The sequence below is a fragment of the Anarhichas minor genome, unplaced genomic scaffold (genome assembly GCF_050575085.1).
Source record: "Anarhichas minor isolate MPS153535 unplaced genomic scaffold, ASM5057508v1 ptg000011l, whole genome shotgun sequence".
Lineage (NCBI taxonomy): Eukaryota > Metazoa > Chordata > Actinopteri > Perciformes > Anarhichadidae > Anarhichas > Anarhichas minor.
In genome coordinates this window covers 10,429,168-10,453,659 of record NW_027466457.1, presented here as the reverse complement: position 1 = coordinate 10,453,659, position 24,492 = coordinate 10,429,168, and the positions used below count along the sequence as shown (strand labels likewise).

Below are 24,492 nucleotides of genomic sequence, written 5' to 3'. Positions count from 1 at the left end.
AAATATCTGAATGAGTTTAATCAGGATCCATTAAGCTGTTTTTTTTTACCGAGTGAACAATCAAACTGACATCTTCAGATCACAGCTGGTTCAGTGTATGATGCTGCATGTTGCACACAGTAGATTTTCTGTAAATGTATAAATTTGTCTAGTATTTTTATCTGCACATCTTTGACCTCAATCATCATATTTATAAAACATTTTTCATTTTAGATACAGTCATGGTCCACCTTATGCATGCTTTGCTATTGTAATTCACTCACTAAAACAATGCATGACATTGTGAACGGCCTTCATCCCGTGTTATTTCCCCCCCTCAGACCACCGTTGATGCCGTTTGTTGTGTCCTCCGCTCTCCGCGGACATCACTGTGTTTTCATGCGTGTAAGCAGTTGGTGGAGAGCTGTGTGTGCATGGTGTTTTACGCTGGAGGGAAACGCAATCCATCACAGCCGGGGCCGTTACCCAGGTGCCTCAGCAAAGCCTTGCACAGTCATCTCATCTCACCTTCCTCTCCATTATGACAGGCAGCTTGGGGAAGGGCCTTCAAACTACCTTCCCCTGAAAAATACACTCCTACCATTACAACAGGAGTTACAGAGAGAGAAATAAATACACTAGGTATGTCTAAATACAATGTGTGCCTGCAGTAGTCATTTTTCCGAATTTGCCTCAATCAAGCCAATCACCTTGGGAGTTGAGCAGTGAAGGTGCATTATCAGTCCGGATCTCTGTTCGAGTAATGAAACAGCTGTAAGTACGAGTTATCGACTTAATATCCGCCCGTCTCCTCTCCTCTCCCCGAGATGATCCACAAGCTGTGAGCAGAACAGCAGGTTCTTCTCAGATCACAATCAGCTAATCTTCATACAATTAGGAGGCAAGATGCAGCGAGGTTTCAGTGATGGGTTTTAATTACATACACTCTCCAACAGTCTTCACACATAATCAACAGAACAGTGGAATTATATTAATCTGGGTAAAATCTGAACCCACTTTACCTCAGGTCCTCTGGGAGTGACCGACACATTGCTGTATCCGTTATACAGTACTTGACCAGGTTAGGCATGAATGTCTGAAGTGCATTTTTTTTTTTTTTTTTTTTAGCTGTACATGTTATTAAGATCATTTGAAACCATGACAAATCAATCAAGCAGCAATCTGTTTTAAACCAGTCCCTCAGCTATGACCTGCGTGATTCCAACATACGTCACAGCACCGCAGTGTGGGCGCTGACACGCAGCACTTCAAAGTAGAAAGGGTGAAAGAGGCTTTAGAGAAGAGCCAGCAAAGGGAAAGAGGGCACACTGAAGACGGACGGAGCAGACAAAAGTGCATCGCCCTCAGGGAATCCATAAAACCAAACAATCAAGCACATGAGGATAAAAGAGTTTGAAACAAGTGAACTTAAAATACTCCCGAGGCTAAAGTAACACAAACGTTACATCCTTATGCCAGCGTGCCTCCATTTATATTCATCTGCTATTCATATTTATTAATCATTACAGGTATTTTAGAAATAAATATTGAGGTAAACACTTTTTTTCCCCCCCCACTCGATATTTACTTTTCTTAGTGTAAAATCTTAAATACAACATGCATTTACGTAGAACTACGAGATACTGTAATGCTTGAAGTGGACCCAGTATACCATCACACAGTTGACCAGTAGCCTCTTTGTTAAGAAGTGCACATTTTAGTCAGTGCATTTCAGAATTGTCACTTGCATTTAGTGCTCAAACAATAGACCCATTTACAAAAATAAAAAGGATTTCTTTTTTTTGTTAGCACTTGTTACAGTATTGGTGTTTTCCTGTGTCACAGTTCTGCAGCTTAGCTTAACAAGTACACGATATCCCAGCTACACGTTTTATGTGAAAGTACCAACACAAGTTTGTGAGGACATATTGGCGGTCACAACATCTTTAAAGGAAAAACAAGTGCCTCAAAAGTGCCTCACTTGGGAAAACAGTCCCGTTACTGGCTACTGTAGAACTTAACAGTATTCTGTCTATTTTTAGGAAATATGTTTACTGGCTTTCTTGACAAAAGTTAGATGAGAAGATGGACACCATTCTCATCGTTACGTGGCATCAATCTTCTCGTCCAACTTTGGGCAAGAAAGCAAACAAGAATATTTCCTAAAATGTTGAACTATTCCTTTAAGGATACGAGCTGCATTGGCTAGCTGACAGTGAATCTCTATTTAGGGAATCCCCAAAACCCACATGTCATTTGACAAATTTCCTTTTGCCAAGTCAAGTGCTGCCAACCACAATGACAACCAGACACAATCAAAGTGTTTGGCCTGTTGGACGCATCACCTACTTCTGCGTTTACACGTTTTTCAAAGCTACAGGTCAACAAGTACGACACACCAATGAGGGCAACATGACATATTCTAGGCTATTTAGAATAAGAGGAGAGTTTCTGCGTGAGGTAAAGATGGCTTGTGTTGGACTTAGAGCTTCGACGTTTTAAAGTTATACATGTCGGCCCTGAGCCTGGCCCACTCCGTCATCGTCTGGACTGAGCTTTTCTCTCGGGTGAGGATGCGAGCGACCTTCTGCAGCTTCTCCTCGTTCCTCTCCAGATAACGGAGGCCGTCGGCCTGCAGCAGGTTCAGCTTCTCGTGACGGTTCTCGTCCATGGAGATGTCTTCGTTCATGAAGGGGTTGAAGCGGAAATAAGCGTCGCGAGGGAGGAAGGCGTCGAGCATGGCGTGAACCTCTGGAGGGAAGAAGGAAGAGAGGTGAGGGTGAGGTCGCAGACGAAGCCTACATGACAACTTATACATAAACACACAATTAGCTTTCCTAATAGTCTCAGTCTGTGCAAACATTCAAATATTGTGTTAAGAGTGAGAACGGACGTGTAAAGTCAAAACTCGCCCGTCGGAGTCGTGACAGCAGTTCATGCGTTACAGAGTAAAGCACTCGGGGCTGAGAGCGTGAGGTAATACCAAGTGGAAATGTCTGGCTTGTCTGTCACGGTTGTTTTCAAATGATACGTCTGAGAGGTTTAAAATCAACAACATGCAAATGCCTATAAACAGGCAGCGAGCAGCAATAACAGGAAAATGTGCCCGAAGGATCCGAAAAGGTGACGGCGGTTGTTTCCATCTGTGTTCCCACAGTAGTGCAGACACGGAGTCAATCACAACGAGCTGCAAACTGCATTTTACTTAAAGGTCATATGGAGAGTGTTATAGACTTTCTTGTGTTTTTATATCCAGTTATGTTTATGTATTATGGAGGCATTATCACATTTAAATAAAGTTATACACAGAGCAAGTATATTTACAACAATCCTGAGATGAGGCAAGCCTTCTTGTTGAATAGATAATATGTGGATAAAAAGGTACAATGTGTAAAACGTGGCTAACTACTAGCTCCAAACAAATGACTGGGTCAGTACGATCGAAATTTACAGTCACAAGTTATCAAATAACACTGCTATCTTGTAATTTGTACGTGTTAGCCATCTGTGTGCCACTAACCAGAGGCTGTACGGTACGTGATGGTTTATCTATTGGACTAAATCCACCCACACCTCCGTCTGGACCACCCTGCCAGGAGGAGAGCGTTCTGCCCTGAGCAGCTCCGGGAGGCGGACCCCCAGCCAGTTGTTTCTAAACTGCAGCTCCATCATGGAGAAGCTCATTTGTGGCCTGCTCAATGTGACTGAGTGAGTTAGTTAGTGAGTACAATCCAGTTTCATCAGTAGCTGTTTACACCCAACACCCCATTAGATCAGCCTCATCCGTCTACAACAACAAGCCGAGCTCCACTGATGCACCTAAGACAAAGCAGGAGGCTTCAGAACACCGAGGCAGGAGGGACGCTTTGGAGAAAGAGGAAATATGTGATCAACACTCTTTGCTAATCTGCGGTTTCTAAATAACAAAGCCCGTCGGATAGCTGGGGAGAGCTTAATCCCAAATACAGGAGGACAAGTGCGGAAAAGCATCTAGGTCACCCACTGAAGCACCGCAGCAGGGACGGGACCGAGCCAAATTTAGGCACAGCAGAGGTGCCCATGTCCAGAGGTGACAAGGAGACGGAAGAGGTTGCCACTGCGGAGAAACACAATGGGACGCGTCCAGAACCGAGTCAACCTGCAGTGCAGTATTTTCTACACTGGTGACATCAAAGCCCACTTCCTCCTCGCACAAACGACACAGAAGCACAGGGGATAATTCAGTCAAGTCGCTGTAAACTTTGATTATAGTTTATATCAATTTAACCTTCTTAGGTTGACATTTAACATGAAGATAACGGCATTGCAAACACTTCACAATAGATGGCATGCAACATTAGGTTGGCTTATCTCCGTTTTGCCCATGTTCAAACATATGTAACACTTTTTCTTTTTTTTTTTGCTGTAGTGTTTATAATTGTTATTTGTGAGTGATCTGCGTAGCTACGCTGGTGACGCAGCCTTCCAACACGGAAACATTGTTGTTCTCCTCCATGTTGTCCTCCAGACCGAGACGCATCAGTAGAAATCAGATTGCAGTCGTCTGCCGAAATGTAGTGTGTAACCAATTTGCAAAAATTGGATTTTATGTGTATTTTTTTGCTGTCAAGACTTTCCAAAAATCCATCTGGATATTATTTGGATATGCTAGAAAGTATGAGTCAAGCTTAAAAAAAGAAAATGGATCCTACACGTCCCAGAATGCACCAGACAGCAGTTTATATTAGACAACTCTAAATGACGTGATGCATCGTTAACGGTGTGCAGTGACGGTCACTTACCCTCGGTGTCCGTGGCGCTGCTGATGACATTGGTGAGTTTGGTTTTGAGGCTCGTGTAGGTGGTGCTGTTCTTGCCGGGAGTTTCAAAGCGGCCCGTGCCGAGTGACACCACGCACTCCAGGGGCGAGTTGGGCCACAAGCACTTACACTCATGGATAGCCAGCGCTGTGGGGTTGTTAATCAGCAGACCTCCGTCCTGTGCACAGAACACAAGAGCTGCCATGTTAGAGAACTCATTTACACACCGTGAATGTTTTCTTTTTTGTGTGCCAAGACCACAGTCAGCGAAACCAATTAATTGGCATTTGAAACCTCAAACTCTTTCATGGATTTCAACAGTCAATAGATGACATTTTTAAAGAACATCTGACGAAACACAAAGAACGGATCGATGTGCAGTTCCAGAGCTGCTTCTAAAAGTCTACAACACACAGAGCTAAATTGTTTTTTTCCCCCCTCTTCCCTCACAGCTACAGTGAGACTGGCTTTGATATCGAACAACCGCCCAGGAGTGCTTTTGCTTTGGATCCATAGTCTACCCAAGGCAATAGAAGTGTAGGGGGGGGGGGGGGGGACACTGACACTGGGGATTGTTGAATAGGCATGAGGCTGAGGGGCCGCAGGGCTGTATGCTGGCAGCGGGATCAAACGCACAGGGGCCAGTCCTCATTAAAGAGGCCAGGCTGGGGGGGTGGGAGCCGCGGGGCCCCCCAGGTGTCTAGGGACCCACTACGGGGAAGACTGCTTGTTTATGTGACTGTGCGTACGTGCATGTTCGATCGAGAGCTCGCGCCTGCTTAGAGTCAATGCATATAATAATGTGGGTACGCGTTTGTGACAGCATATGTCACAAGGATTCAAACACAAGGGGCCCTGGGGACGAGAGGGAGGGGCGAGGGAACGTCCCGTCTTCTCAGCACACTTCAGTCGTGTCGCAGCCGAACAACATATCTGTACAAATCTGTAGCCGCGGACGTCGTGATGGGGAGTTTGAGGGCTGCCTATAAAGGTAAAAGGTCCGCTTCAGCCGAGGAGCTGAGCTGAGAAATTGTATCATCAATCCAAATACCAGGAAAACAGAACTGCAAAAGGGAATTGGTTATTGTAGTTTGACTGGGGGGCAGACTGGACCAAGTAATAGCTCCCGTGATAGAAGACGCTTCGGGAGTCACTTGTGACTTTAAATAAAGTAGTTCTCTATAGAAACGTACTGAGCTGCTTTGAAAAATTACAAAGCAAGGCGATAAAGAGAACTAAGCCAGCTTTACATGACAGTCAAACAAGAGTAAAAGACTAAAGACACACTAACTCTGTTGTGATTGACTGAGGCACTGCAGTCGTAAGGACAATGCTAAGATGCTAATGTTTAGTAAGTTTAATGTTTACCACGTTCACCGTGTCACACGGACACAAAGTACAGGTGAGGCTGACGGAATCGTCTTTAAATCTGTAAGAACTTGGTCATAAACCAAAGATCCGAACTGGAGCTGCAACAATTCGTCGAGAACATTTATTGCCAACAATTTTAGAGACAACTAATCATTTTCTGGTTCCAGATTCTTAAACGTGTAAATTATCTGGTCAGAAAAAAAACAAGATATTTGAATGGGATTATATTATGGGCATTTTATAAACAAACATATCAATTAGTCGAGGAAATAATTGACAGATGAATCAATAATGAAAATATATTTTTTCCAGTTATACAGAAATAAATGAAAACCTTGACCTGCTGGTGGGGCAGATGAAAGGTCAGGGGAGAGAGCCCATCGAGAGTCATCCTTAGGGCAGGATCCTTTATGACAATGCATCCAATAGTCGTTGAGACATTTCAATAAAATGTGAATCTTGTGGTGGCACTAAAGCAAAAGTCGAGGATTACCAAAATGACTATCCTTCATCCTTTGAGGGCCACAAATGACAAAATAGTTGATATCTTAGTCTGAGCGGTGAACATTGCTGCCGTGGCTAAAAATGAAGAAAATATTAAAAATGACAAAGGCAAATGACTCCAATCCCTCCGAGTCACACCATCTGATAGAGGAATGTTCTATGATTCAACAGACGTAATCGTTATTATAATTAACTGTCTGAATCATGTAAAACCGTATATAGTTAGTTTTCTGTTTGAGCCGGAGACTCAGAGGGCATCCGTCCCACTGGCTCAGATGGAAGTCACACAAAGAGGGTTTCACTGTCCCACAAAGACCTGAGGAACTGCTGAGGCAGCCGTTTGTCCAAAGCACGTCGTTATGCACCAGTAGTATCTGGCAGACCTAGACATGAACGCAGAAAAGGGGGAAAATGCCTGGATTGCTCTTAAAAGGAGACTTAGAGAGACTTGCGCTGCAGCGAGCACCAGACGAACCCAGCTGGAAACAAAACAACTCAGCACTTTTCTTATCACTCACACCACTGTGAGAGGCTCCATTTTCTGAACTCGGCGGCAATTATGGCAGAGGTCTGAGACCAGTCACGGGTTCTTTGTGCCGATAGCTGGGGGGCAACTTTCACGAGCAAAGTGGCCGGCCTTGCACACAGAACCAAGGCATGCAACGTTAGAAGCTAACAGTGCACAATGCTCTTGTGAGCCGGGACTTGAATGCTATAACTTGACTCCATTTCATTGCACCTGCTCGGGTAATTCAAAGCATAGTTGAGGCCCTGAAGGAAAGTCTGATTTTCTTTGTGGTGCCACTGGAAGACGGTAGGTAGGGTTTATTTGTGTGTGGCGCTCAGAAGTTTTTTCGAAGAATCAATAATTGAGAAGGTAATTTGCATCTGTCATCTCCCTGCACAGCTGTCGCGAACAAACAAGCTTGCTTGAGGAAGACGGTGTCGGGCTCAATCTACACGGAGAACAGTTGGGCGGATGCTGAAGCTGCAGCGTTAGAGCCGGTATCCACGCTTGGCCCGCTGCCACGTTCTCACACAAGGGATTCCTGAGGCCAGGGCATATTTGGACATGGACTTAGAAAGAATGATCTACTTAGGACGAACTGCAAAATGAGCTTTGCATACAAAATGGCCAAAAAAAACAAGCCGTCAGTCAAACACGCAGCATGACGCAAGGCGAAAGGTCACTTCCATTTATGTGGATTTAGAGCTGCAACGCTGCTCAAACTGACAATGGCTCGATCTCAGAGGGCACCACCCTGTCAGTCGAGACCATCCCACGAAGGTTGAACCTCTGAGTCTGAGAGGAAACAGAATTTTGAAATTCAGAGTTTGAATAATGCCTTCCTGGAAGGCTTAATGACTTCCTCTGACAGCGCTTCTTGATTCCGGCAGAGCCCATTTGTTGATACTCCAGAGGATCACGGCTCCTCTGGCCTCGCCTTTGCCCTCCAGGGTCTAACGGCTGATTCACAAATCAGCTCCTCATTTCCCAGCAGCTCAAATAAAGCCACTTCTCAACCAATTAGAGCTCCTGCACCTTCAGGATCACGTTGCCCTTCTTCCTACGGCCAATTAAACTGAAATAAGGGCCGTTAAAAAGAAAACCGTTCTTGCAGCGTATTCTGAAATAACAACTGCTGAGACGATACGGGTGTGATAAATAAACAAAATTAAGACGTGTGCACGATTTACAGGTCCCTCGCTTTGCTGTTTGAAATTCCTCAGCCGTCATTAACTTTCGGGGGCTTATCTTCATTGTGCCAGTTGAAGCTGTCTTGGAGAGTGATTTGAATAGGAAAGAGGTGCTATCGTCAGGATCAGTGAAAGTCATTTCACGCCCCAGTGTATGTCAGCTCCCATTAGCTGGGACAGCAAACTTCCTCCTCTTCATTCAGCCTGTGTGCCTCTGTATCTCTGTCTCTCTAACCCGTGGGTGAGCTTCAATGGCGTCTCGTGCGAGCGTCATTATGAGCAGCCACAACGCAGGAGAGAACAGAGGGCCCGCTCACGTCTTAAATGAGGTGAGCCTTTCCACGAACATCTGGTGGTGCGGCGTTCACATCACAGTCCCGATGAGCAGCTGTAGTCATTAAAACTTCTTCTTTGGCTTTCTTTGACAGGGCTGAACCGAGGGGGCACTGAGCTCTGTCACGATTCATCACGAGGCTCCCTGCTTTCAAATGATTCATTAGGGAAGCGTTACATAAGCTGTGGACATCTGATTATGCCTGTGACAATGACCAGACTGTTTTCCAGAGATGGTCATTCATTCGATGAAGTAGGTTATTAGGCTGCTATAAAAATTTAAAAAAAGTTAAACTCTCAATCTTCCAAATCAATCCATGCTGTTTGCACATAAAAAGTGAGCTTTCTCTGTTACTCAATATGTAATCAACAAAATCTGCTCATTGAGGAAAATGAATGGCATCCAATCCACACAAAGGCCACCATTGTCCACAGTGAGGATGAGAATGACAACATGGTCGGTGTGATGAGTGCCACTCTTAAAGGTCAAGTCAGAGGTCTTCATGCCCTATTATGCAATTACGCCGACCAGTTCTCCGCTTCGCCTTTTTTTGCTTTATGGGCCTCAAAAGGGTCACATTCAGGCTGTCAACAGAGGAGAGACCCGTCTGTCTGTCTGTGTGTGTGTGTGTGTGTGTGTGTGTGTGTGTGTGTGTGTGTGTGTGTGTGTGTGTGTGTGTGTGTGTGTGTGTGTGTGTGTGTGTGTGTGTGTGTGTGTGTGTGTGTGTGTGTGTGTGTGTGTGTGCGCGCCAACTTTGCCCCCGGCAGGCAAAGAGATTAAGATCTACGGTTCACGGTTACCTTTTCCCACACATTCAGTGAATACGTGACCACACATGTACACCCGGAATTGAAACAATGAATCATCTCTGCAGACTGCGGCCATTCAGATTTAACTGTGACACTTCCTGCAGTGATATAAATGGCTGCAGATTTACTCAGTCTAGATTCCCCCTCGAGGCTTTACGTATATATATTTGACAACTTCATATTAAGACGGCATCATTTTTCTGTCCATCACCGACTGAGCAATTCAAAGCTAATCTCCCTGCTGTACACAGGCGGTGTGAGGGAACACAAGCACTTGCATACCAATACAACGTAAAGCGAGGCTCAAAGCTGCGATGTACTCCAACGTGTGGTGCACTGTGAGAAGACAAGGCGGTTAGAGACGGAGAGGCTCAGTCAAGATAATCAGTGGACTGACCTAATCAGTGGACTAGCGCAATCAAGTGTTTGTGCATGAGCGAAACAACAGCACAAAAAGAGCAGCCAGTGGAGGAAACAAACGTGATAATGAGAGAATCCGTGTGTGCGTGTTTATACTCGAGGGACAAAGATCCCCGAGTCTGTCTGGGAGGAGGAAGCCGTCTGCAGAAGGGCTCAAAAAGTCTGAGCTCCATCCTCCGACAGCCTCCAGGCCGAGCTCTCGGGGCTTAACACAGGAGGAGAGGAAGTGGCTAAAAGGCTCAGATTCATACGCTTTGTCGCCTCCCTTGAATCCACCACCTCTCCTCCCCTCTGCCTCATCCGAGAAGCACTGCAGTGCTGAGCAGGTAATCCATGACCAATAAATCCACCTCCAGTGGCCTTTACGAGGGAAATAAGAACAGAAAAAGGTGATCCAAAAGGTTAGGATTTATGTGAGACCGTATGCCACGTTCTCCTCTTTTCTCACACAGAATCATAACAGTCTGAGTTCCTTAGCCAAAGCTGCCACATTTAATGACTTCTTAGACACTAATTTAAGTCTCATTCCCTCCGTCGTCTTCTAGCAACAAGAAATACGGCGGTGCCGATGTGACCCAGTCCATTTCAGGCTGTGTGAAGCCTTTCAGCTGAGCGTCGTGCCACGTTAGGGTCTCTGAAGAGCTCACACTCCGGTGGTGGCCAACTGATGCCATGCCTCCCATCAAATGCTGGAAGAGGTGGGTACGAAACGTGCTCCCCATTCCTCCTCAGCACCTCAGGAGACGCCATGGCAACAAGGCGGAAGAAATTGGGCCCTCCTCGCCATTCCACGCATGCCCTGGCATCCATTGTGAAACGTCTGAAGGCTTCTGTGTTCTTAAGAGCAGAGATAACCGAGAGAGCTTTAATGTGGAACCTCCCTCCCTTCATCTCCTCCTTTCCCCCCCCCTTGTTCCCCCTCACTAAGGCTGCGGTAGCAACTGTGAGGCTTTGATAACACCACGGCCGCTCTGCTTCAAAAGGTCTTGCTCCAAGTTACAATCCCACAATCCCCCCCCCCCGCGTTCCCAGTCTGAATCTAAATTTCTGGCTCCGTCAGATTTCAATTTCAGAAAAACGTCAACAAACAATCACAACATTTCTTGAAACGCTGCTCGAGGATTCCAGCATCGGTTCGGCACATGGCACAGCGACTGTCCTGCTCTCACCGAACAAAGGGGGGGATTGTTTAGCGCTTGAATTAAGTGGAAAACTCTGTGGGCGTTTGTGGAAAAAGGAGCGAGATGACTCTCTCGCTAGGGAATCCTGACATCACACAGACGGCACGTTATGCTCATGGCTGGTTTCAGAGGCTCAAGCAGCCAATAAATAAAGCCATGAGACTGGGTGGCGTTTTGAAGCTGGCGAGGTTCACGTGGAGAGTAAAGCAGCTGACAGCAGTGAGAAGATGTATATTAGAAATGCTGTTCTTTGGCTTTATTCTAGATTACACTGTCGAATCATGTTTAACAGCTCATTAAAACTTACATTGTAAGAGGCCTTTGCCCTTTTTTATGTGGATGTCCAATCAGTCTAAATGGAGTCGATATGAAGATATATTAAGAAGAGGCAATAAATTCCTCGGTGCATGCCATATTGATCGAGAAAGCAGAGAGTCTGTTGTACTTCTTGCATCCAGCGGCATCCTTTGACATGACAGTGATGTAGCTGGTGGTGAGGAAGAACTAATACTACTACTTCAGCGCCTGGGCTCTAAATAAAGTGAAAAACTAAACAGAATTTCCTTCTCTTTGCTTGTGTAGCAAACTAGTTTTGTTTCCATCAGTGAAAATGGGCATCCCAAAACATGAGTGCAGAGGATGTTATGGACGAGGACACGTTCTATCGAGTTTTGGCTGACTCAGACAATCGGACATATTTGTTCAAGCTAGAATATACGACCGGAGAAATGCAGGTGCAGCGAGAGAGGAAAGGACCGGCAGCGACCCTCCAGAAGCTGAGCTGATGCCAACAGAAACTCAATCATTCTGCTGCAATAAATGTCAGCGGGTGCAGTTTTTTGCAGGACGCTGTCGCTGACACCAACCCAGAGAGTGTGTGTGTGTGTGTTACTATGCATGAAGATTTTACACCTCACATGGTGTGCCAGAGACTTTAGGATAATATCTCTTTAAAATTCAAATTCTCACCAACGGCTAATAAAGACACAATGGATGCTTCTGGAAGCTTTGGTTTTCATAATTTCTTTCATTTCTAGATTGTTTTCCATTCATTTGACTTGTTGTGAAATACTTTTCACTGAAGAGGATCTTAAATGATGAAATCAAGATGCTTAATCTTTGTTGGCTGAAGCAGAAGTTGTGGTTGAAGAATCTGTAAAGACTTAAACGAGGACATTTTGTTTCAGGAGGCACAAATAAGGAGGTCACTCCCACCTCCTTTCACCTGTTATGGAAATTTGAACGTATGCATTAAAATAAAACAGCCAACTGAACGTTTTCCAATATGTAGAGGTTGATAGCCCAATAATAATAATGTTGTGATGTTCAAATCACTTTGGAAGAGCAAAGCTCAGCTCAACAAATGCTGTTCCAAAACAAAAAGGATAGAAAGTGAATAAATGAGCAAAAGAACAAATCACGCAGGAATTGCCAGTGAAGGCAAAACGCCTCCTTAATTTCATTCAGTTTTTCAGGATTTTTCTTTTGACAGAAACTGAATAATAATATAACATAAAAACAACAGATTTCACGTGGCATGTATTAAATATATTTAACTAATGATGTTGTCAATACCACCCACAGTAAGAGGCTTCCTGCTGGAAAACTAACAAGAGTTTGGAATAACTCTCATTTGTCTTAATTGTCTGTCTTTTCGTCCTAACGAGGCCGATGTGGGATTCAGTCGTGTGTGATGAATGCAGCGCTGCATTGGACTAATGTATGCAGCCTCTCAGCGTTGGCTGGGACGCTGCTCGACACCAAGCTGAGGAAATGTCCCACCACAGGTGGGTTTTCATCAACCAGTCTCTTTCATTCTCTGCCCCTGAACTTCCCCAGTCACCTACACAACTGACGCAGCCTCCAATTAAGAGTGTGGGAGCGCGCCGGCACGGGATATTGCCTTTGATGCAACCACATGCTCATTCACGTGTGCTGCGTCTGTCTTTACCACCCCCAATCTTTGTTTTGAATGTCGATTCAAGGAGACATTGAAATCTGGATGCGACGGGTCAAACACTGGCTACATCCACTGAATACTCAAACAGAAGTGGAGCGTAATGACTTGCATCTATGTTTTCCTGTTTGCTTATTGTCCCGCCCATCTTCTGTCGTATAACTTCTGTTTTGAACTGTTTTCTAAGATTCTAGATGCCTCTGCTCGTGTGCTTTGTCGTTCCTGACTAAGCCCTTACTGAAAAGGTAACGGCAAACAGAGTATTGATTAGTAAAACTGTGGAGTGGAGCAGTGGTTTGCTATGTCACGGTTGGCTAATGCATACCTGTTTAGCGGTGATGGATGTGAGTGCGTCTCCCTGCGACTCACTCTCCCGTGAAGATGTAACTGAATGGAAATAAACACGGACAGGAAGGAAGTGGAGTTCCTCCCCCTCACTTGCTGTGTGGAGGATTTCTCTCATTAGGCTCCTCAAAACCCGTCACTCTCCACCATCAACACTGACTGTACATGCTTTTAAATCCGGCAACCCAACAGTAAGCGCTGGATTATTGTAGCAGAGGACTGCGGTTAAATTGTCACTACGTGTGTAGATATAAGGTGCGAATGTGAAGCAGAGTGTGAAAAATAAATAAAAAATAAGCCTTCAAAAAAGGTACAAATGAACGGGAAATATTTCACTTGACAAGCAAAGGTCTTCAAGCTGTGTACACGGTGGTAGACTGAGGACTTGTTTGGCTATGAAGACAATAATGCACAAACAGTTTGGAGTATTAAAATGTTATAGCATAGAAAGGTTTGAGAGAGAAAAACATGTGTTTTCCCCCCCAATACCTTAGATAGCCCCTGACCAAGTTATATTAATCGGACTGGAACGAGTGACCTTACGTCTGGCAGCCCAAGAAGATCGTGTATATATGCACACAGGGGTACTTTTGTGACTCGGCTGTTTACTATGTCATTTTGACCCTTGTTTAGTCTTGTTTTGTCTTAAAATCAAATCCAATTGTGTATCACTGTGTTAAATAATCATAAGAAAGACAAATCCCAGAGACACCTATTATGCATATGGACGAGATTCAATAAACTTGTGTTTTTGGACAAAATTACAAACACCAAACAAAGGACTTTAAGTCCTCTTGACAGAAGGAAATTAAAATAAATTGATCACACAAAATGTTTCAATATAGTTACAATCCAAAAACAGAGATCAAAACCCGACTAGATGTTGTATTGACCCTTAAATGTGTGATTGCAATGTTTGTACGCCAAAGAGAAAAAATCCCAAAAGATAACATTAAATAGTCATCATGTGCTGTCACTCTGTCCACATGTTCTCTTGGAATTTAAGCTTACCTAACAGTTGTGCTCATGACAATTGTCCTCAATAAAAGCTTAAAATCTAGATGTAGAGTAACTCAGGAGATAATTTGGAGATGTATGATTTAATCATCAAGGTTCCTGCCCTGTTGCTGCCGAGAGTGGGACTGACCTGGTGGAGATCATTTCCCAACTTGAACTCCTGGAAATAACCAGGGGCTGCTGAGGAGGCGCGGATGGCCTGCCAGAGCTGGTGCTGGGAACCCCCCAGGTAGTGGGAGCGCAGCCCGGGCAGCAGGTTGTAGTTCCTGAAGACGTAAGCCTTGAGAGGAGTGCCGCGGTTCACAATGGTGCTCACTGCTGCCACCTATAGACAGAGGAAATGACACACAACCAGACTCTTCCAGCATGAGGCAGCATTTTACAAACAGAAAATGCAAGCTTCATATCAAGATCAACCTTCTGACAGATCAATGTAATATCATCTCTATACCCTCACAGGAGTCTGCTGACATATGGATTCCTGGATACCTCTTTATCCACAGTGTCTTATATGGCTTTAGAGTCTATTCTCCTTCCACTTGTCATCGCAGAGATAGCGATAGGAGCTTTTCTTTTAATATATCCCGTCAAGGTGAGCCAAAGTCTCACTGGTCAGTGCCCGAAAGGAACAAAAGAGAAGAATGTGTGAGGTCGTCTTCTGAAGCTCACCTTGGGGCATTCTGGGTTTCTTGAAGTTTCCACCAGAAGCTGAGAGCCCATTCTCTCTCTGTGGAAGGGGAGATAGGGTTATTCCTTTTGGCATTGTAGCATGACTTGTTCCAGATTTCTTTCTGCAAGCTTCGCAAAATCATCAAGCAGATCACTTAATTGAGTTTGAAACCAGTCTGTGATTGCCATCATTATTTTCAGGATAATTCTACCGCTCGTAAGGTTTTTAGGTCTAGTCTACAACAAGCCATGAAGACTCAATATGAGTGTCGACAACATTTACGCATGCGGTGGTGGTTATTATTCTTTAATATCATTTTTACAACCAGCCACTGTTTCACAGTTATTTCCATATTGGATGACCCTTGAAATTAGCTTGAGTTAGTTTTCCATCACGGTGAACACCATGTCTGCTTTTATGGTTACCCATAATACATTACTGTTGCACAGCAATGCAGTGCAGACATGGCAAATAATCTGCAGTTTAAATGCATTATTACACAATATTAACTTTGACAAATATAAAGCACACCTTTGATGGATTTCCTAATTATAGTGAGGTACTTCCAAATCAGTGAGTTTACTTTTTTTTTTTTCATTTCCAAGACATTTTAACAAACAATTTAACAAAGCACAAGCACCACTCTATAAATGACAGAGGAACTGACCTGAGGATGTTCTCCCAGGCTTCGCTGTCATAGAAAGCATGGTTCCAGCCCATCTTTACAGTACCGATAATGACGTTCTGCTTGAAGACATCTGAACCCAGCTTGCGGTAGAGATCGTCACACTCGTTCAGCGGGATTTGGAACACACCTAGCATGAACCCCAAGATGGCACCTAAAGGGAAAAACACCAGCAAACACCAGCAAACATTCACAGCGGGTAAATAAACCACAGAACAGCATGCTTTTGCAAACAGGAAGTACAAGAGCTTCCCTCTGATGATCCATTCATAGGAAGTGCATGAAATGATCGTGGCTATTACACTACAAGCAAATACTTCTCAACTACTTTCTCTCCATGATTAAGGATCCCCGACAGCATAACTAACCCACAACAGTGCTATGAGGACAGAGATGGGGTGCACCTGAATAATGTGGGGGGGGGGGGGGGGGGGGGGGGAAATCAACCTCGCCAGATGTGGCCCAGATGGGTTTTTTAAATGTGTGAACATCATTCGATCTAGCAGACGGATTACATTACGCTCTGAAAACATTCACTAAATGTGAAAATGAAGTTCCTCCAACTGGTGGGGATTAAGACTGAGAGAACTGACAGGAGTCGGGGACAAACAGAAACTTCTGGTGGTGATTAAAGGCCACAGTGCTCTGCAAATATTTGTTCAATCTGCTGTGAAATGAAAACAACCAAGCAGCAGGTGAAGACAGGTGGAGGATGGTCCACAGCATCCCCTAGTGGTGATCTTGCATACAGGGCAAAAACATATGTAAATCCACCTATTAACTATTCCTAAAACCAAATGAGGCAATGCAATTTCCTGATGAATATGATTTCATGATCTATTTAACAGTTTGAAACAGTTTTATCGTGGCCTGACTTGAGTAGTAAGCACAGTGGTGTTGGTGGTGAAATTGAGGTCAAAACAGGAGCAGAGCAACAAATGGGTCAGTCTGTGATCAGAGCTGCCCGTCTCACGTGCAATGTTGCTCAAATGATCCAGACACATACAGAGAAGTAGGACGACGCACCTGTGCTGACACCACAAATATAATCAAACAGCTTGTAAATGGGTTTCCCGGTCAGGGCTTCCAGCTTGTGTAACGTCTGAAGTGCAACAAGTCCCCTGAAAGTACAAAGTGAGACACACACAGAGTATGAAATGAATAAGACGACGACCACAGCGTACACACACACACAGTCTAAAAAGTGACAGCTGATTGATTTCCTGCTATCATAACAAAGACGAAGGAAATAAATCATTCTCCATTTAACTGAATGTTTCTCAGGAGGACATTTACTTTATTGAAACTGCAAATAGAAGCAGTGAATAGCTTTTCAAACCATGGCCTTGACTCCAATAAATGCTATTTAGCTGATTTGACATCAGTGACTCATATCTTACAAAAACAACCAGCAGAGCTGAACTTGTACCTTAACCCTCCTCCGTCTATGGACAGGATCCGTATGCCCCGGCCTTTCACGGGTTTATGGTAGCCCACCAGAGCGAGGGCCTCTCTAACTGCCGCCCTCAGGCCTGCATCACTGGCCTGGTTCAGACGCAGCAGACACGGGATAACCTGCTCCTGATGGACACATAAACATGCATCAGACGTGGAAGTGAAACACACAGTCGGTCGTAGAGGATTAACGTTCCCAACACCGGTGAACGGTTTGAAAGGTTAGCGCTCAATAAATTCCTGACACCATCCCCGATAAGGCAGAGACATAAATGAATGCGGCAGTATGTTGTCCGCATGTTCGGTAGTTGTCAAGCTCTGGCGTTAAACAGAGAGCAACATGTAACCTGTTGCCACAGCTGACAAACTGACATTTGCCTGGCACGGGAAAAATCCCCAAACACAAGCAGAATGCCATCATCAACATTATTTACACGCTACGGCTGTTTAAGAATTCATGCCAAACACAACCGGATTATGTAATGTGTAAAAACATGCTGCTGTGATCACAGTCATTGTCTGAGGTTTCTTCTATCTCTGATTACAGCCTTGAATACGTTGGTATGGAGTTTGTTGATACGTATAAATATCTGGGAATTCAGTTGGACAATAATATAAATCACATTTACAAGCATGGCAACAATTTTGTCGCGTCTTGTTGCCTTTTTGTCTACATGTATGATTGAATCTGTCTATTTAACCTCTTCTGTAGATGCATAGACTTGTTTTTACTCTATAATGTATTGATTTGTTTTATTGTATCAACTTGACGTGCATTTGACATGTAACTTTGCTACCTTCTTGGCACGATCGCCAGCACAAAAGAGATTTTATCTGGTTTAATAAACGTTAAACACAAAAATGAATAATAAAGATCCGGAGTGAGTGCCAAACATAAGAGTTGCTGCTTTTGACTTGCTAAGCAGCATCAGACGCATTCCTGACTCACCTTGACTGCAACACCACTGGTCTCTGGGAACTCCAGCAGATGGTAGCTGAGGTCCTCCACCCTGTTGACGTAGACCTTTACATCCGAGGCCCTGTGGAGAGCCTGAACCAGACCCCGAGTTCGATTGTCCACACTCACCCTGGCAATGATCTGGAGACAAAAAGAAAAGTGCAACTAGTTAGGTCCAGCTTATTGTGGCTCATTTAAAAAGGTCAGTCTGAAGAAGACAATCTGCTCGAAACATCCCTTGTAGGTGTGCTCATAAGGGAGCTACAGGCCTTTATTTCTATTTACAATACGACACTGTAGCTAACGAATGTTGTCACTGTAGTGTCATTTCTTTCTCATGTGAGAACATTAATAAATGTCCAACACATCACTTGAATACAATCCCTAATACGCCATCATATCATGAGTTAATCATTAAGTTGATGACAAACCCTAAACCCCGATCGACTATGGAGGCTGGTTAAATAATGAACAGAAGCATGACAAAGCTGCCACTCAGTAACCCAGAAATCATTCCAAAAGTGTCAACAAATGTTTACCTTTTCAGTCATTTTAACTAGATTTAGTTACTTTGATGGTACAGATTTCATGTCTGCTCCTTGGGTTGAGTGTAACAACATAAACTGGACCAAAACCCACCAGAATATCACATCAATGATTGATCTACTGTACATCAGCCAAAGGCATGCCGTGTTCTGCTAACATATCATTAGATCACGTTATAAATACTCAGTCCTGCCGCGACATGAAGTGTTGTGTTAATCTTCACAACAGCAGCCTCGGCCGATACGGTGCACACCTTTTGTGGCCCTCGAACTCCACAAGGGGGTTATTTTTGAAAATAGATTCCGAGAACTCAGACAGCACTTCAGCACACTGCACTACCCTGAGACATATAGAGTAGCAAGAGCTCCGGTCAATGTCTGGGCAGTAGGCAGCCTTCTGATACTCAGAACTATGTGATGTTGGAATTATGTTTCACTTTAACATAGACCTACCTTCTCTCTTTGAAGTAGTAGTTTTTTGGCTTTCTCCTCTGCAGTCTTCTGCTCCTTACTAATTGTGACCTCAATCTGTTGGACAGGTGCATTCTCAGACTTCTTTTCCTCCACTGCAGCACTTTTGTACTCCGCCGTCCTAAAGCTTGGGACCAGGGGAGCAATGTAGCTTCCTACGAAGGCTTGTACGGTGGGAGCCGAGTAGGACAGGTAGTGTCCTAAGCCCTTCTTCGTGGAAGGTGGGGTAACCAGAGCAGCAGAGACTGTTTTACCAGGCACTGGCATGAGGCCACTGGTTTGTTGACCCTGAGAGGAAGCAGAGGGAGAGTAAACATTGTCCACTTTCTTGTCGTTTGTACTGCTGCCAAAGTAGGAGTTGATGTGATGGGCCAGGTAGTTGTAAGTCTCATCCAGGCTGACGGAAATGGTGCTGGGATGGAAAAGTGCCGTGGTTTGTTCGGAAGTGGAGCCCTTGCTCTCAGGATCACTCTGTGAAGGTTTTGGCTCCTTTTGTTTCCTGGCAGAACTGGCTTTGACAGCGGGAACAACACGTCTCGGTCTTTTCTCCTTAAGTTCCCCCACAGTCACAAGTGTGGCAGTGACGGTCACTTGGGCAAGGTTGTGAGAATGTCTAGCGGTAGTGGCATTTGCATCAAATGTAGAAGCAGAGGTAGGAATAGAAAGTGTGGCAGAAGATGAGCTAGATGTAGGTTTGGGTGGAGTAGATGTAGAAGGACTAGGTGGGACTGCGCTCTCCTCTGCTTTCGGGGCCGACTCAACACTTGCCTCAGCCTCTTTCCCACCTCTTAAAGCATTCGGCTTGAGTTTGGCGATTTTGGAGAGGAGTTCTGCGTGTGTCCCACTCACAGCTTTAGAAACCGTGTCCAGTGTGTTCCTGACCCGCAACATCTGTTGGCTCAGACCAGCAGACCACCGTGAGGCGGAAGTGTTCAGGTACACGGTGCTGGTGTGGAGTCCAAGCCGTTGTCTCACCTGGTGAGCTTTACAGATCCATCCCTTTCGCCCAGGGATCCTGAGGTGGTGGACATGCCTCCTGCTGAGATAGCCAACCTTGTAGCAACAGGGTTGTTGTACATGGACCCTGCAGTGAGAGGCACCAGACAAGGGGAGTGATGCTGCTGACTTGCAGGCATGCGTTCTGCTTAATATGACCCAGGTTTTTGGAGCCCATTTATGACTCATTCTTCCAGGTCACAAGACTTTGAGACATCAACATCTATGGTCTCCCTTTTCAGTAACCTGGTGATAAACAATAAAAAAAGGTTATAGATAAATGATAGACAATAGAAGTGAGAAGGAAAATTAAAATATGTCATGACGTGGAATAAAATGACCAACACTGCTCCTAACAATGCCTCTGACAATTGCTGTGTTCTTAAGTAGAAAAATCTCCTGAGAGGATAACAAAATAGCTAATATCTAACGTTACTCACCATAACACCAGCCACTATTAGCTGTTAGCTCCACTATCGCTGCTAGCTAACTCAAGCAGCATTCATAAAGGCAACACAAAACATAACAAACCATACCTGTTTATGTCACTGTATCATAGAAGCCGGAACTCCTGTTATATTCTCATTGAGTCGCCAACCTTCGTTAACGTGTACACTAAAGTATTACAACGTAAGTTATGGTAACACACGGCCACTCGACCTGGCACAACATCCACAATGACGTGCGTCGTCAGTCAAATGAAAAACAATGATCACGTGACACTCTCTGTGCTCTGCAATTGGCTGCCTGTTAGTCGGCCCCTTAAATGGAGTGTGTTGATTGGTTGAGGACGTTCTCTCCGCAGTTGACTGTAGCAGAGGTTCAATTTCTGAGAGTACGCCGGGCGTCTCCCGAGTAGGCCATGGGGAGGGTGGAGTCAGCATCAAATAATAAAAATGGAGCACCCCACCCTTTTATGTATCACGCGGGATACGCATATGACCAAATTGAGCGCTACGCAGACCTTTGGAAACATGGTGACATGTGTTACAATATTATGTGGTGTTTAAATATGCCTCAAAACTCTATTATATCACAGTATGTATAGTACAATGTTCAGACGTAGTTGGTAGTAGTAGCAGTTAGTAATACTATCCATTTTAAACAGAACATAACTGCTGTAAACACTCACAACAACAGCATCAAGGTCACTATCGGACAGTTGAAGGGGGACAGTACCGGCATTGGCCGGCAGGGGGCAGTAGAGCAACAACGCTACCTGTTAACGTCTAGTTACTCTGATTCAGTGAAGGATCGAAGAAGACGTGGAAGCGTTGGTCGGTGTGGGCACCATGATGCAGCTTCTGACCGCTGCCTCTCGATCACAACAATCACCGAGAGGAAACAACTAAACACCATCATGTTTTGCGTCGGGTAAATGGTGGAGATTGGCAGAACTGCAATAAAATCCAGTTTAAGCTGCTCTCGTGCCACACAACAAGGTAAGAGCGTTACGTAGAAGGAGAATAACGTCACCTGGTAGCGAAGCCAGGAGTGAAACAGTCAAATATAACGTTAATACTTACTTATATAAGATATCAGGTGGTGTTAATCTATCTTTTTTGGGAAGCATATATTTTTTTGTTGCAGAAGTTAAAATGGTGACGTCATTTAGCTAGGATAACTAGCTAAATGAGCTAGCTATTCACTAAAGTGCCTTGTTCTCTCCTTTGCTTCATTGCATGCAACACATTTAACTTTATTTTCTCTCTCTCTTCAATACAGGGGACATCAGAGCCATGGCCACCGTCCATTCTGCTGTAACGTTTGCAGTGTGCATCCTCGTGATAGCAGAGCTGATCCTCGCCAAGAAGGACTATTATGATATCCTGGGAGTGCCTAGGGATGCTACTGAGAGACAGATTAAAAAAGCTTTCCACAAGCTCGCAATGAAGCATCACCCAGATAAGAACAAGAGCCCGGACGCTGAAGTGAGGTTCAGAGAAATTGCTGAAGGTACACTAATCTTTCTTTGTCATGTCAAAAAGATACATTGTTTCCAAACATACTGGAATAATGTTCTTATTTCTAATGCAACATTGTGTCCGAGTATTGTTCAGCCTGTCTTGATTTCAATTCAAGAATTCTGGAGGATAAATATAGCTGATCTTGCACTATACCACATATTATTATTATTGTCGCTAAATCCATGACTTTGTAAAAATGATGAGACCTTGACTGAATTTTGTCTTTCTTTTTTTTGCAGCTTATGAAACTTTATCAGATGAAACCAAAAGAAGAGAATATGACCAGTTTGGTGACACCTCTGCGTACTTCAGTGGGGAGACGCCAGGCAGACATCGACAGGGTGCCCACCAGCCTTTCAGCTTCAACTTTAATGACATTTTCAAAGACTTCGACAGCTCTAGCCAGAACAGGCATGCCCGTCACCAAAGACACTTCAATGAACACTCCAGGTCCCACAAGGAGACCAACGGCAGACACAAGAGACACTTTCAAGGGGGTTTTGGAGCCGGTGTCTTTGATGACATGTATGACGACATAGAGAGAATGTTTACCTTTGATAGACACGCCAAACAGACTGACAACAGGTTCCACGGTGCATCAAAGCAACACTGTAGAACAGTGACGCAGCGCAGAGGAAATATGGTAACCACTTACACAGACTGTACCGCATCTTAAGATGCAATGTAACATGACTTCTGACTCAACATTACTGTTGTATTGGGTAACAAGCCACTTGGTTCAAATGCTGTGATATTTGAGCAGTGACGTTGATATCTGACAGTCGGGCACAGAATGATTTGAGCAGCGACACTCAGTTTACTTAGCTTAGGTCTGAATTTACATTGTTTTTTCAAACTATTCTCTGTGTGCTTGTGGACTTGAACATGATTGTAGTAGGTTTTCACTTGTTGAAATAAGCTGACAGGAAGTATTTTGTCTATTATTTTGGGAAAATAAAACAAGCACACTAAATTTGGCACAGGGATACCCATGTGTCAGTTGACCACTAGTTCACTACTTCCACCCTGTTGTTTTGTTCAGTTTGTTTTACTTTCTTTTGTTTCGGTTTTGCCATTGTGGGTCTCAAAACACGACTGAAGGTGGAAACAATAGCAACCGGTGGAGTTTTGCTTATGGTTGTCAAATGGGGAGCAATGTCAACAAAAGTCCGCAACCCTCCACATGTTGGCTTGTTGTTTGTGCTAACGCTACATCTTGTTGAAATATGTATGTGCTTTACACTGCCAGTCATGTTTTTTTGAATGTCATATAATGGAAAAATGTGTTGTTACATCTCCATCAGGCAATTGTAAAGTAGAGAAATGCTTGTGACTCTCTAGCCTTTCAATTAACACAGGTGTGAGGCCCATAATGTCCTGTATTTCTTGTTGTTTGTGGTATTTTATGCACTTTGTCGTGACAAAGGACATCTGGGTTGACGCCATCTTTAATACAAAGAAGTCACAACCATTTCTGAATCACACCTTTTCTAATATTTTCTAGATGTGGAGAATTTAATCTGAATTTACTATTACAATGCTTGAAATGTAGCCAGAAAGTCTCAAATATAGTTATTTAAGAACTTTTGATTGGCGCATCAAAAGTTGCAAAGGACCAATTTAGCTGTAAGCTGACTACTGAACTTACTACAGCTTTCATAACTTCTAATTATACTAGTCACGAGGTTTATTGTTTTTTAACTGAGCGTGCAAGGGTGTAAAATACGGCATTTTTAAATTAACATTAAGTGTAAGAATACTGCATTACTACAATGCTGTATAAGAGCATACAAGCATCAATGTTTGATTTACCTCAGTGTTGACTAGAAGATGAAACTCCCAGTACATTCTGTTTTATGGGTTTATTTTTCCATATCTGTTACAGTGACATTCTCCTTTTACATTTTAGTGTGCAATATTTATTTCCTATTCTGACAGTGTTGTAAATATTCAATGGCACTTTCAATTTTGTATAAAATGTGTTTCGAGATATAAAAAGAAGAGACCAAGCTGAGTTTCCTTCTCTTTACTTATTATTTTTATGTTATGTGTAAGAAAAAACAACATTTTTTTTAGCATTAAGTCAAATTAGTGCGTACATATTGTCTTCAACCTATAAAGGAATCCCACGTTTATAAATAGTTTGTTACACACGTTGGTTGCGTAGAGGAAAAAATTACTTTATTTTCATTGGTTGAACACGAGTATGACGTCACCGGCAGGAAATGTAGTTCCGCAGAAGTCAACTCCCACGATCACGGCAGTGTTGAGCGAGACTCTGGTGAACTCCAACTCCCGTGATTAAAATCTGGGCAAACTGTGTGCGCACTT

General features: G+C 43.9%; 2 protein-coding genes across 3 annotated transcripts; one reads left to right on the top strand and one right to left on the bottom strand.

Moving 5' to 3' along the window:
* Positions 1-896: 896 nt before the first annotated feature.
* On the bottom strand, positions 897-20,875 carry LOC142947657 (calcium-independent phospholipase A2-gamma-like). Of its 2 annotated transcripts, none has more exons than XM_076089381.1 (10): positions 20,731-20,875; positions 19,181-20,440; positions 18,174-18,323; positions 17,199-17,350; positions 16,796-16,890; positions 15,752-15,923; positions 15,084-15,141; positions 14,545-14,739; positions 4,761-4,956; positions 897-2,730 (listed from the first exon to the last, which is right to left on the bottom strand). In XM_076089381.1, exons 2-10 carry the CDS (start codon positions 20,381-20,383, stop codon positions 2,462-2,464), a joined length of 2,490 nt encoding a protein of 829 aa, XP_075945496.1. In that variant the 5' UTR covers positions 20,384-20,440; positions 20,731-20,875; the 3' UTR covers positions 897-2,461. The 2 variants fall into 2 exon arrangements, with proteins under 2 accessions (XP_075945496.1, XP_075945497.1); XM_076089382.1 differs by having other exon boundaries at positions 17,199-17,344.
* Positions 20,876-21,448: 573 nt separating this feature from the next.
* dnajb9a (DnaJ heat shock protein family (Hsp40) member B9a) lies at positions 21,449-24,170 on the top strand. Its single transcript, XM_076089379.1, has 3 exons — positions 21,449-21,636; positions 21,920-22,150; positions 22,401-24,170. Exons 1-3 carry the CDS (start codon positions 21,573-21,575, stop codon positions 22,835-22,837), a joined length of 732 nt encoding a protein of 243 aa, XP_075945494.1. The 5' UTR covers positions 21,449-21,572; the 3' UTR covers positions 22,838-24,170.
* The last annotated feature ends 322 nt before the right edge of the window (positions 24,171-24,492 follow it).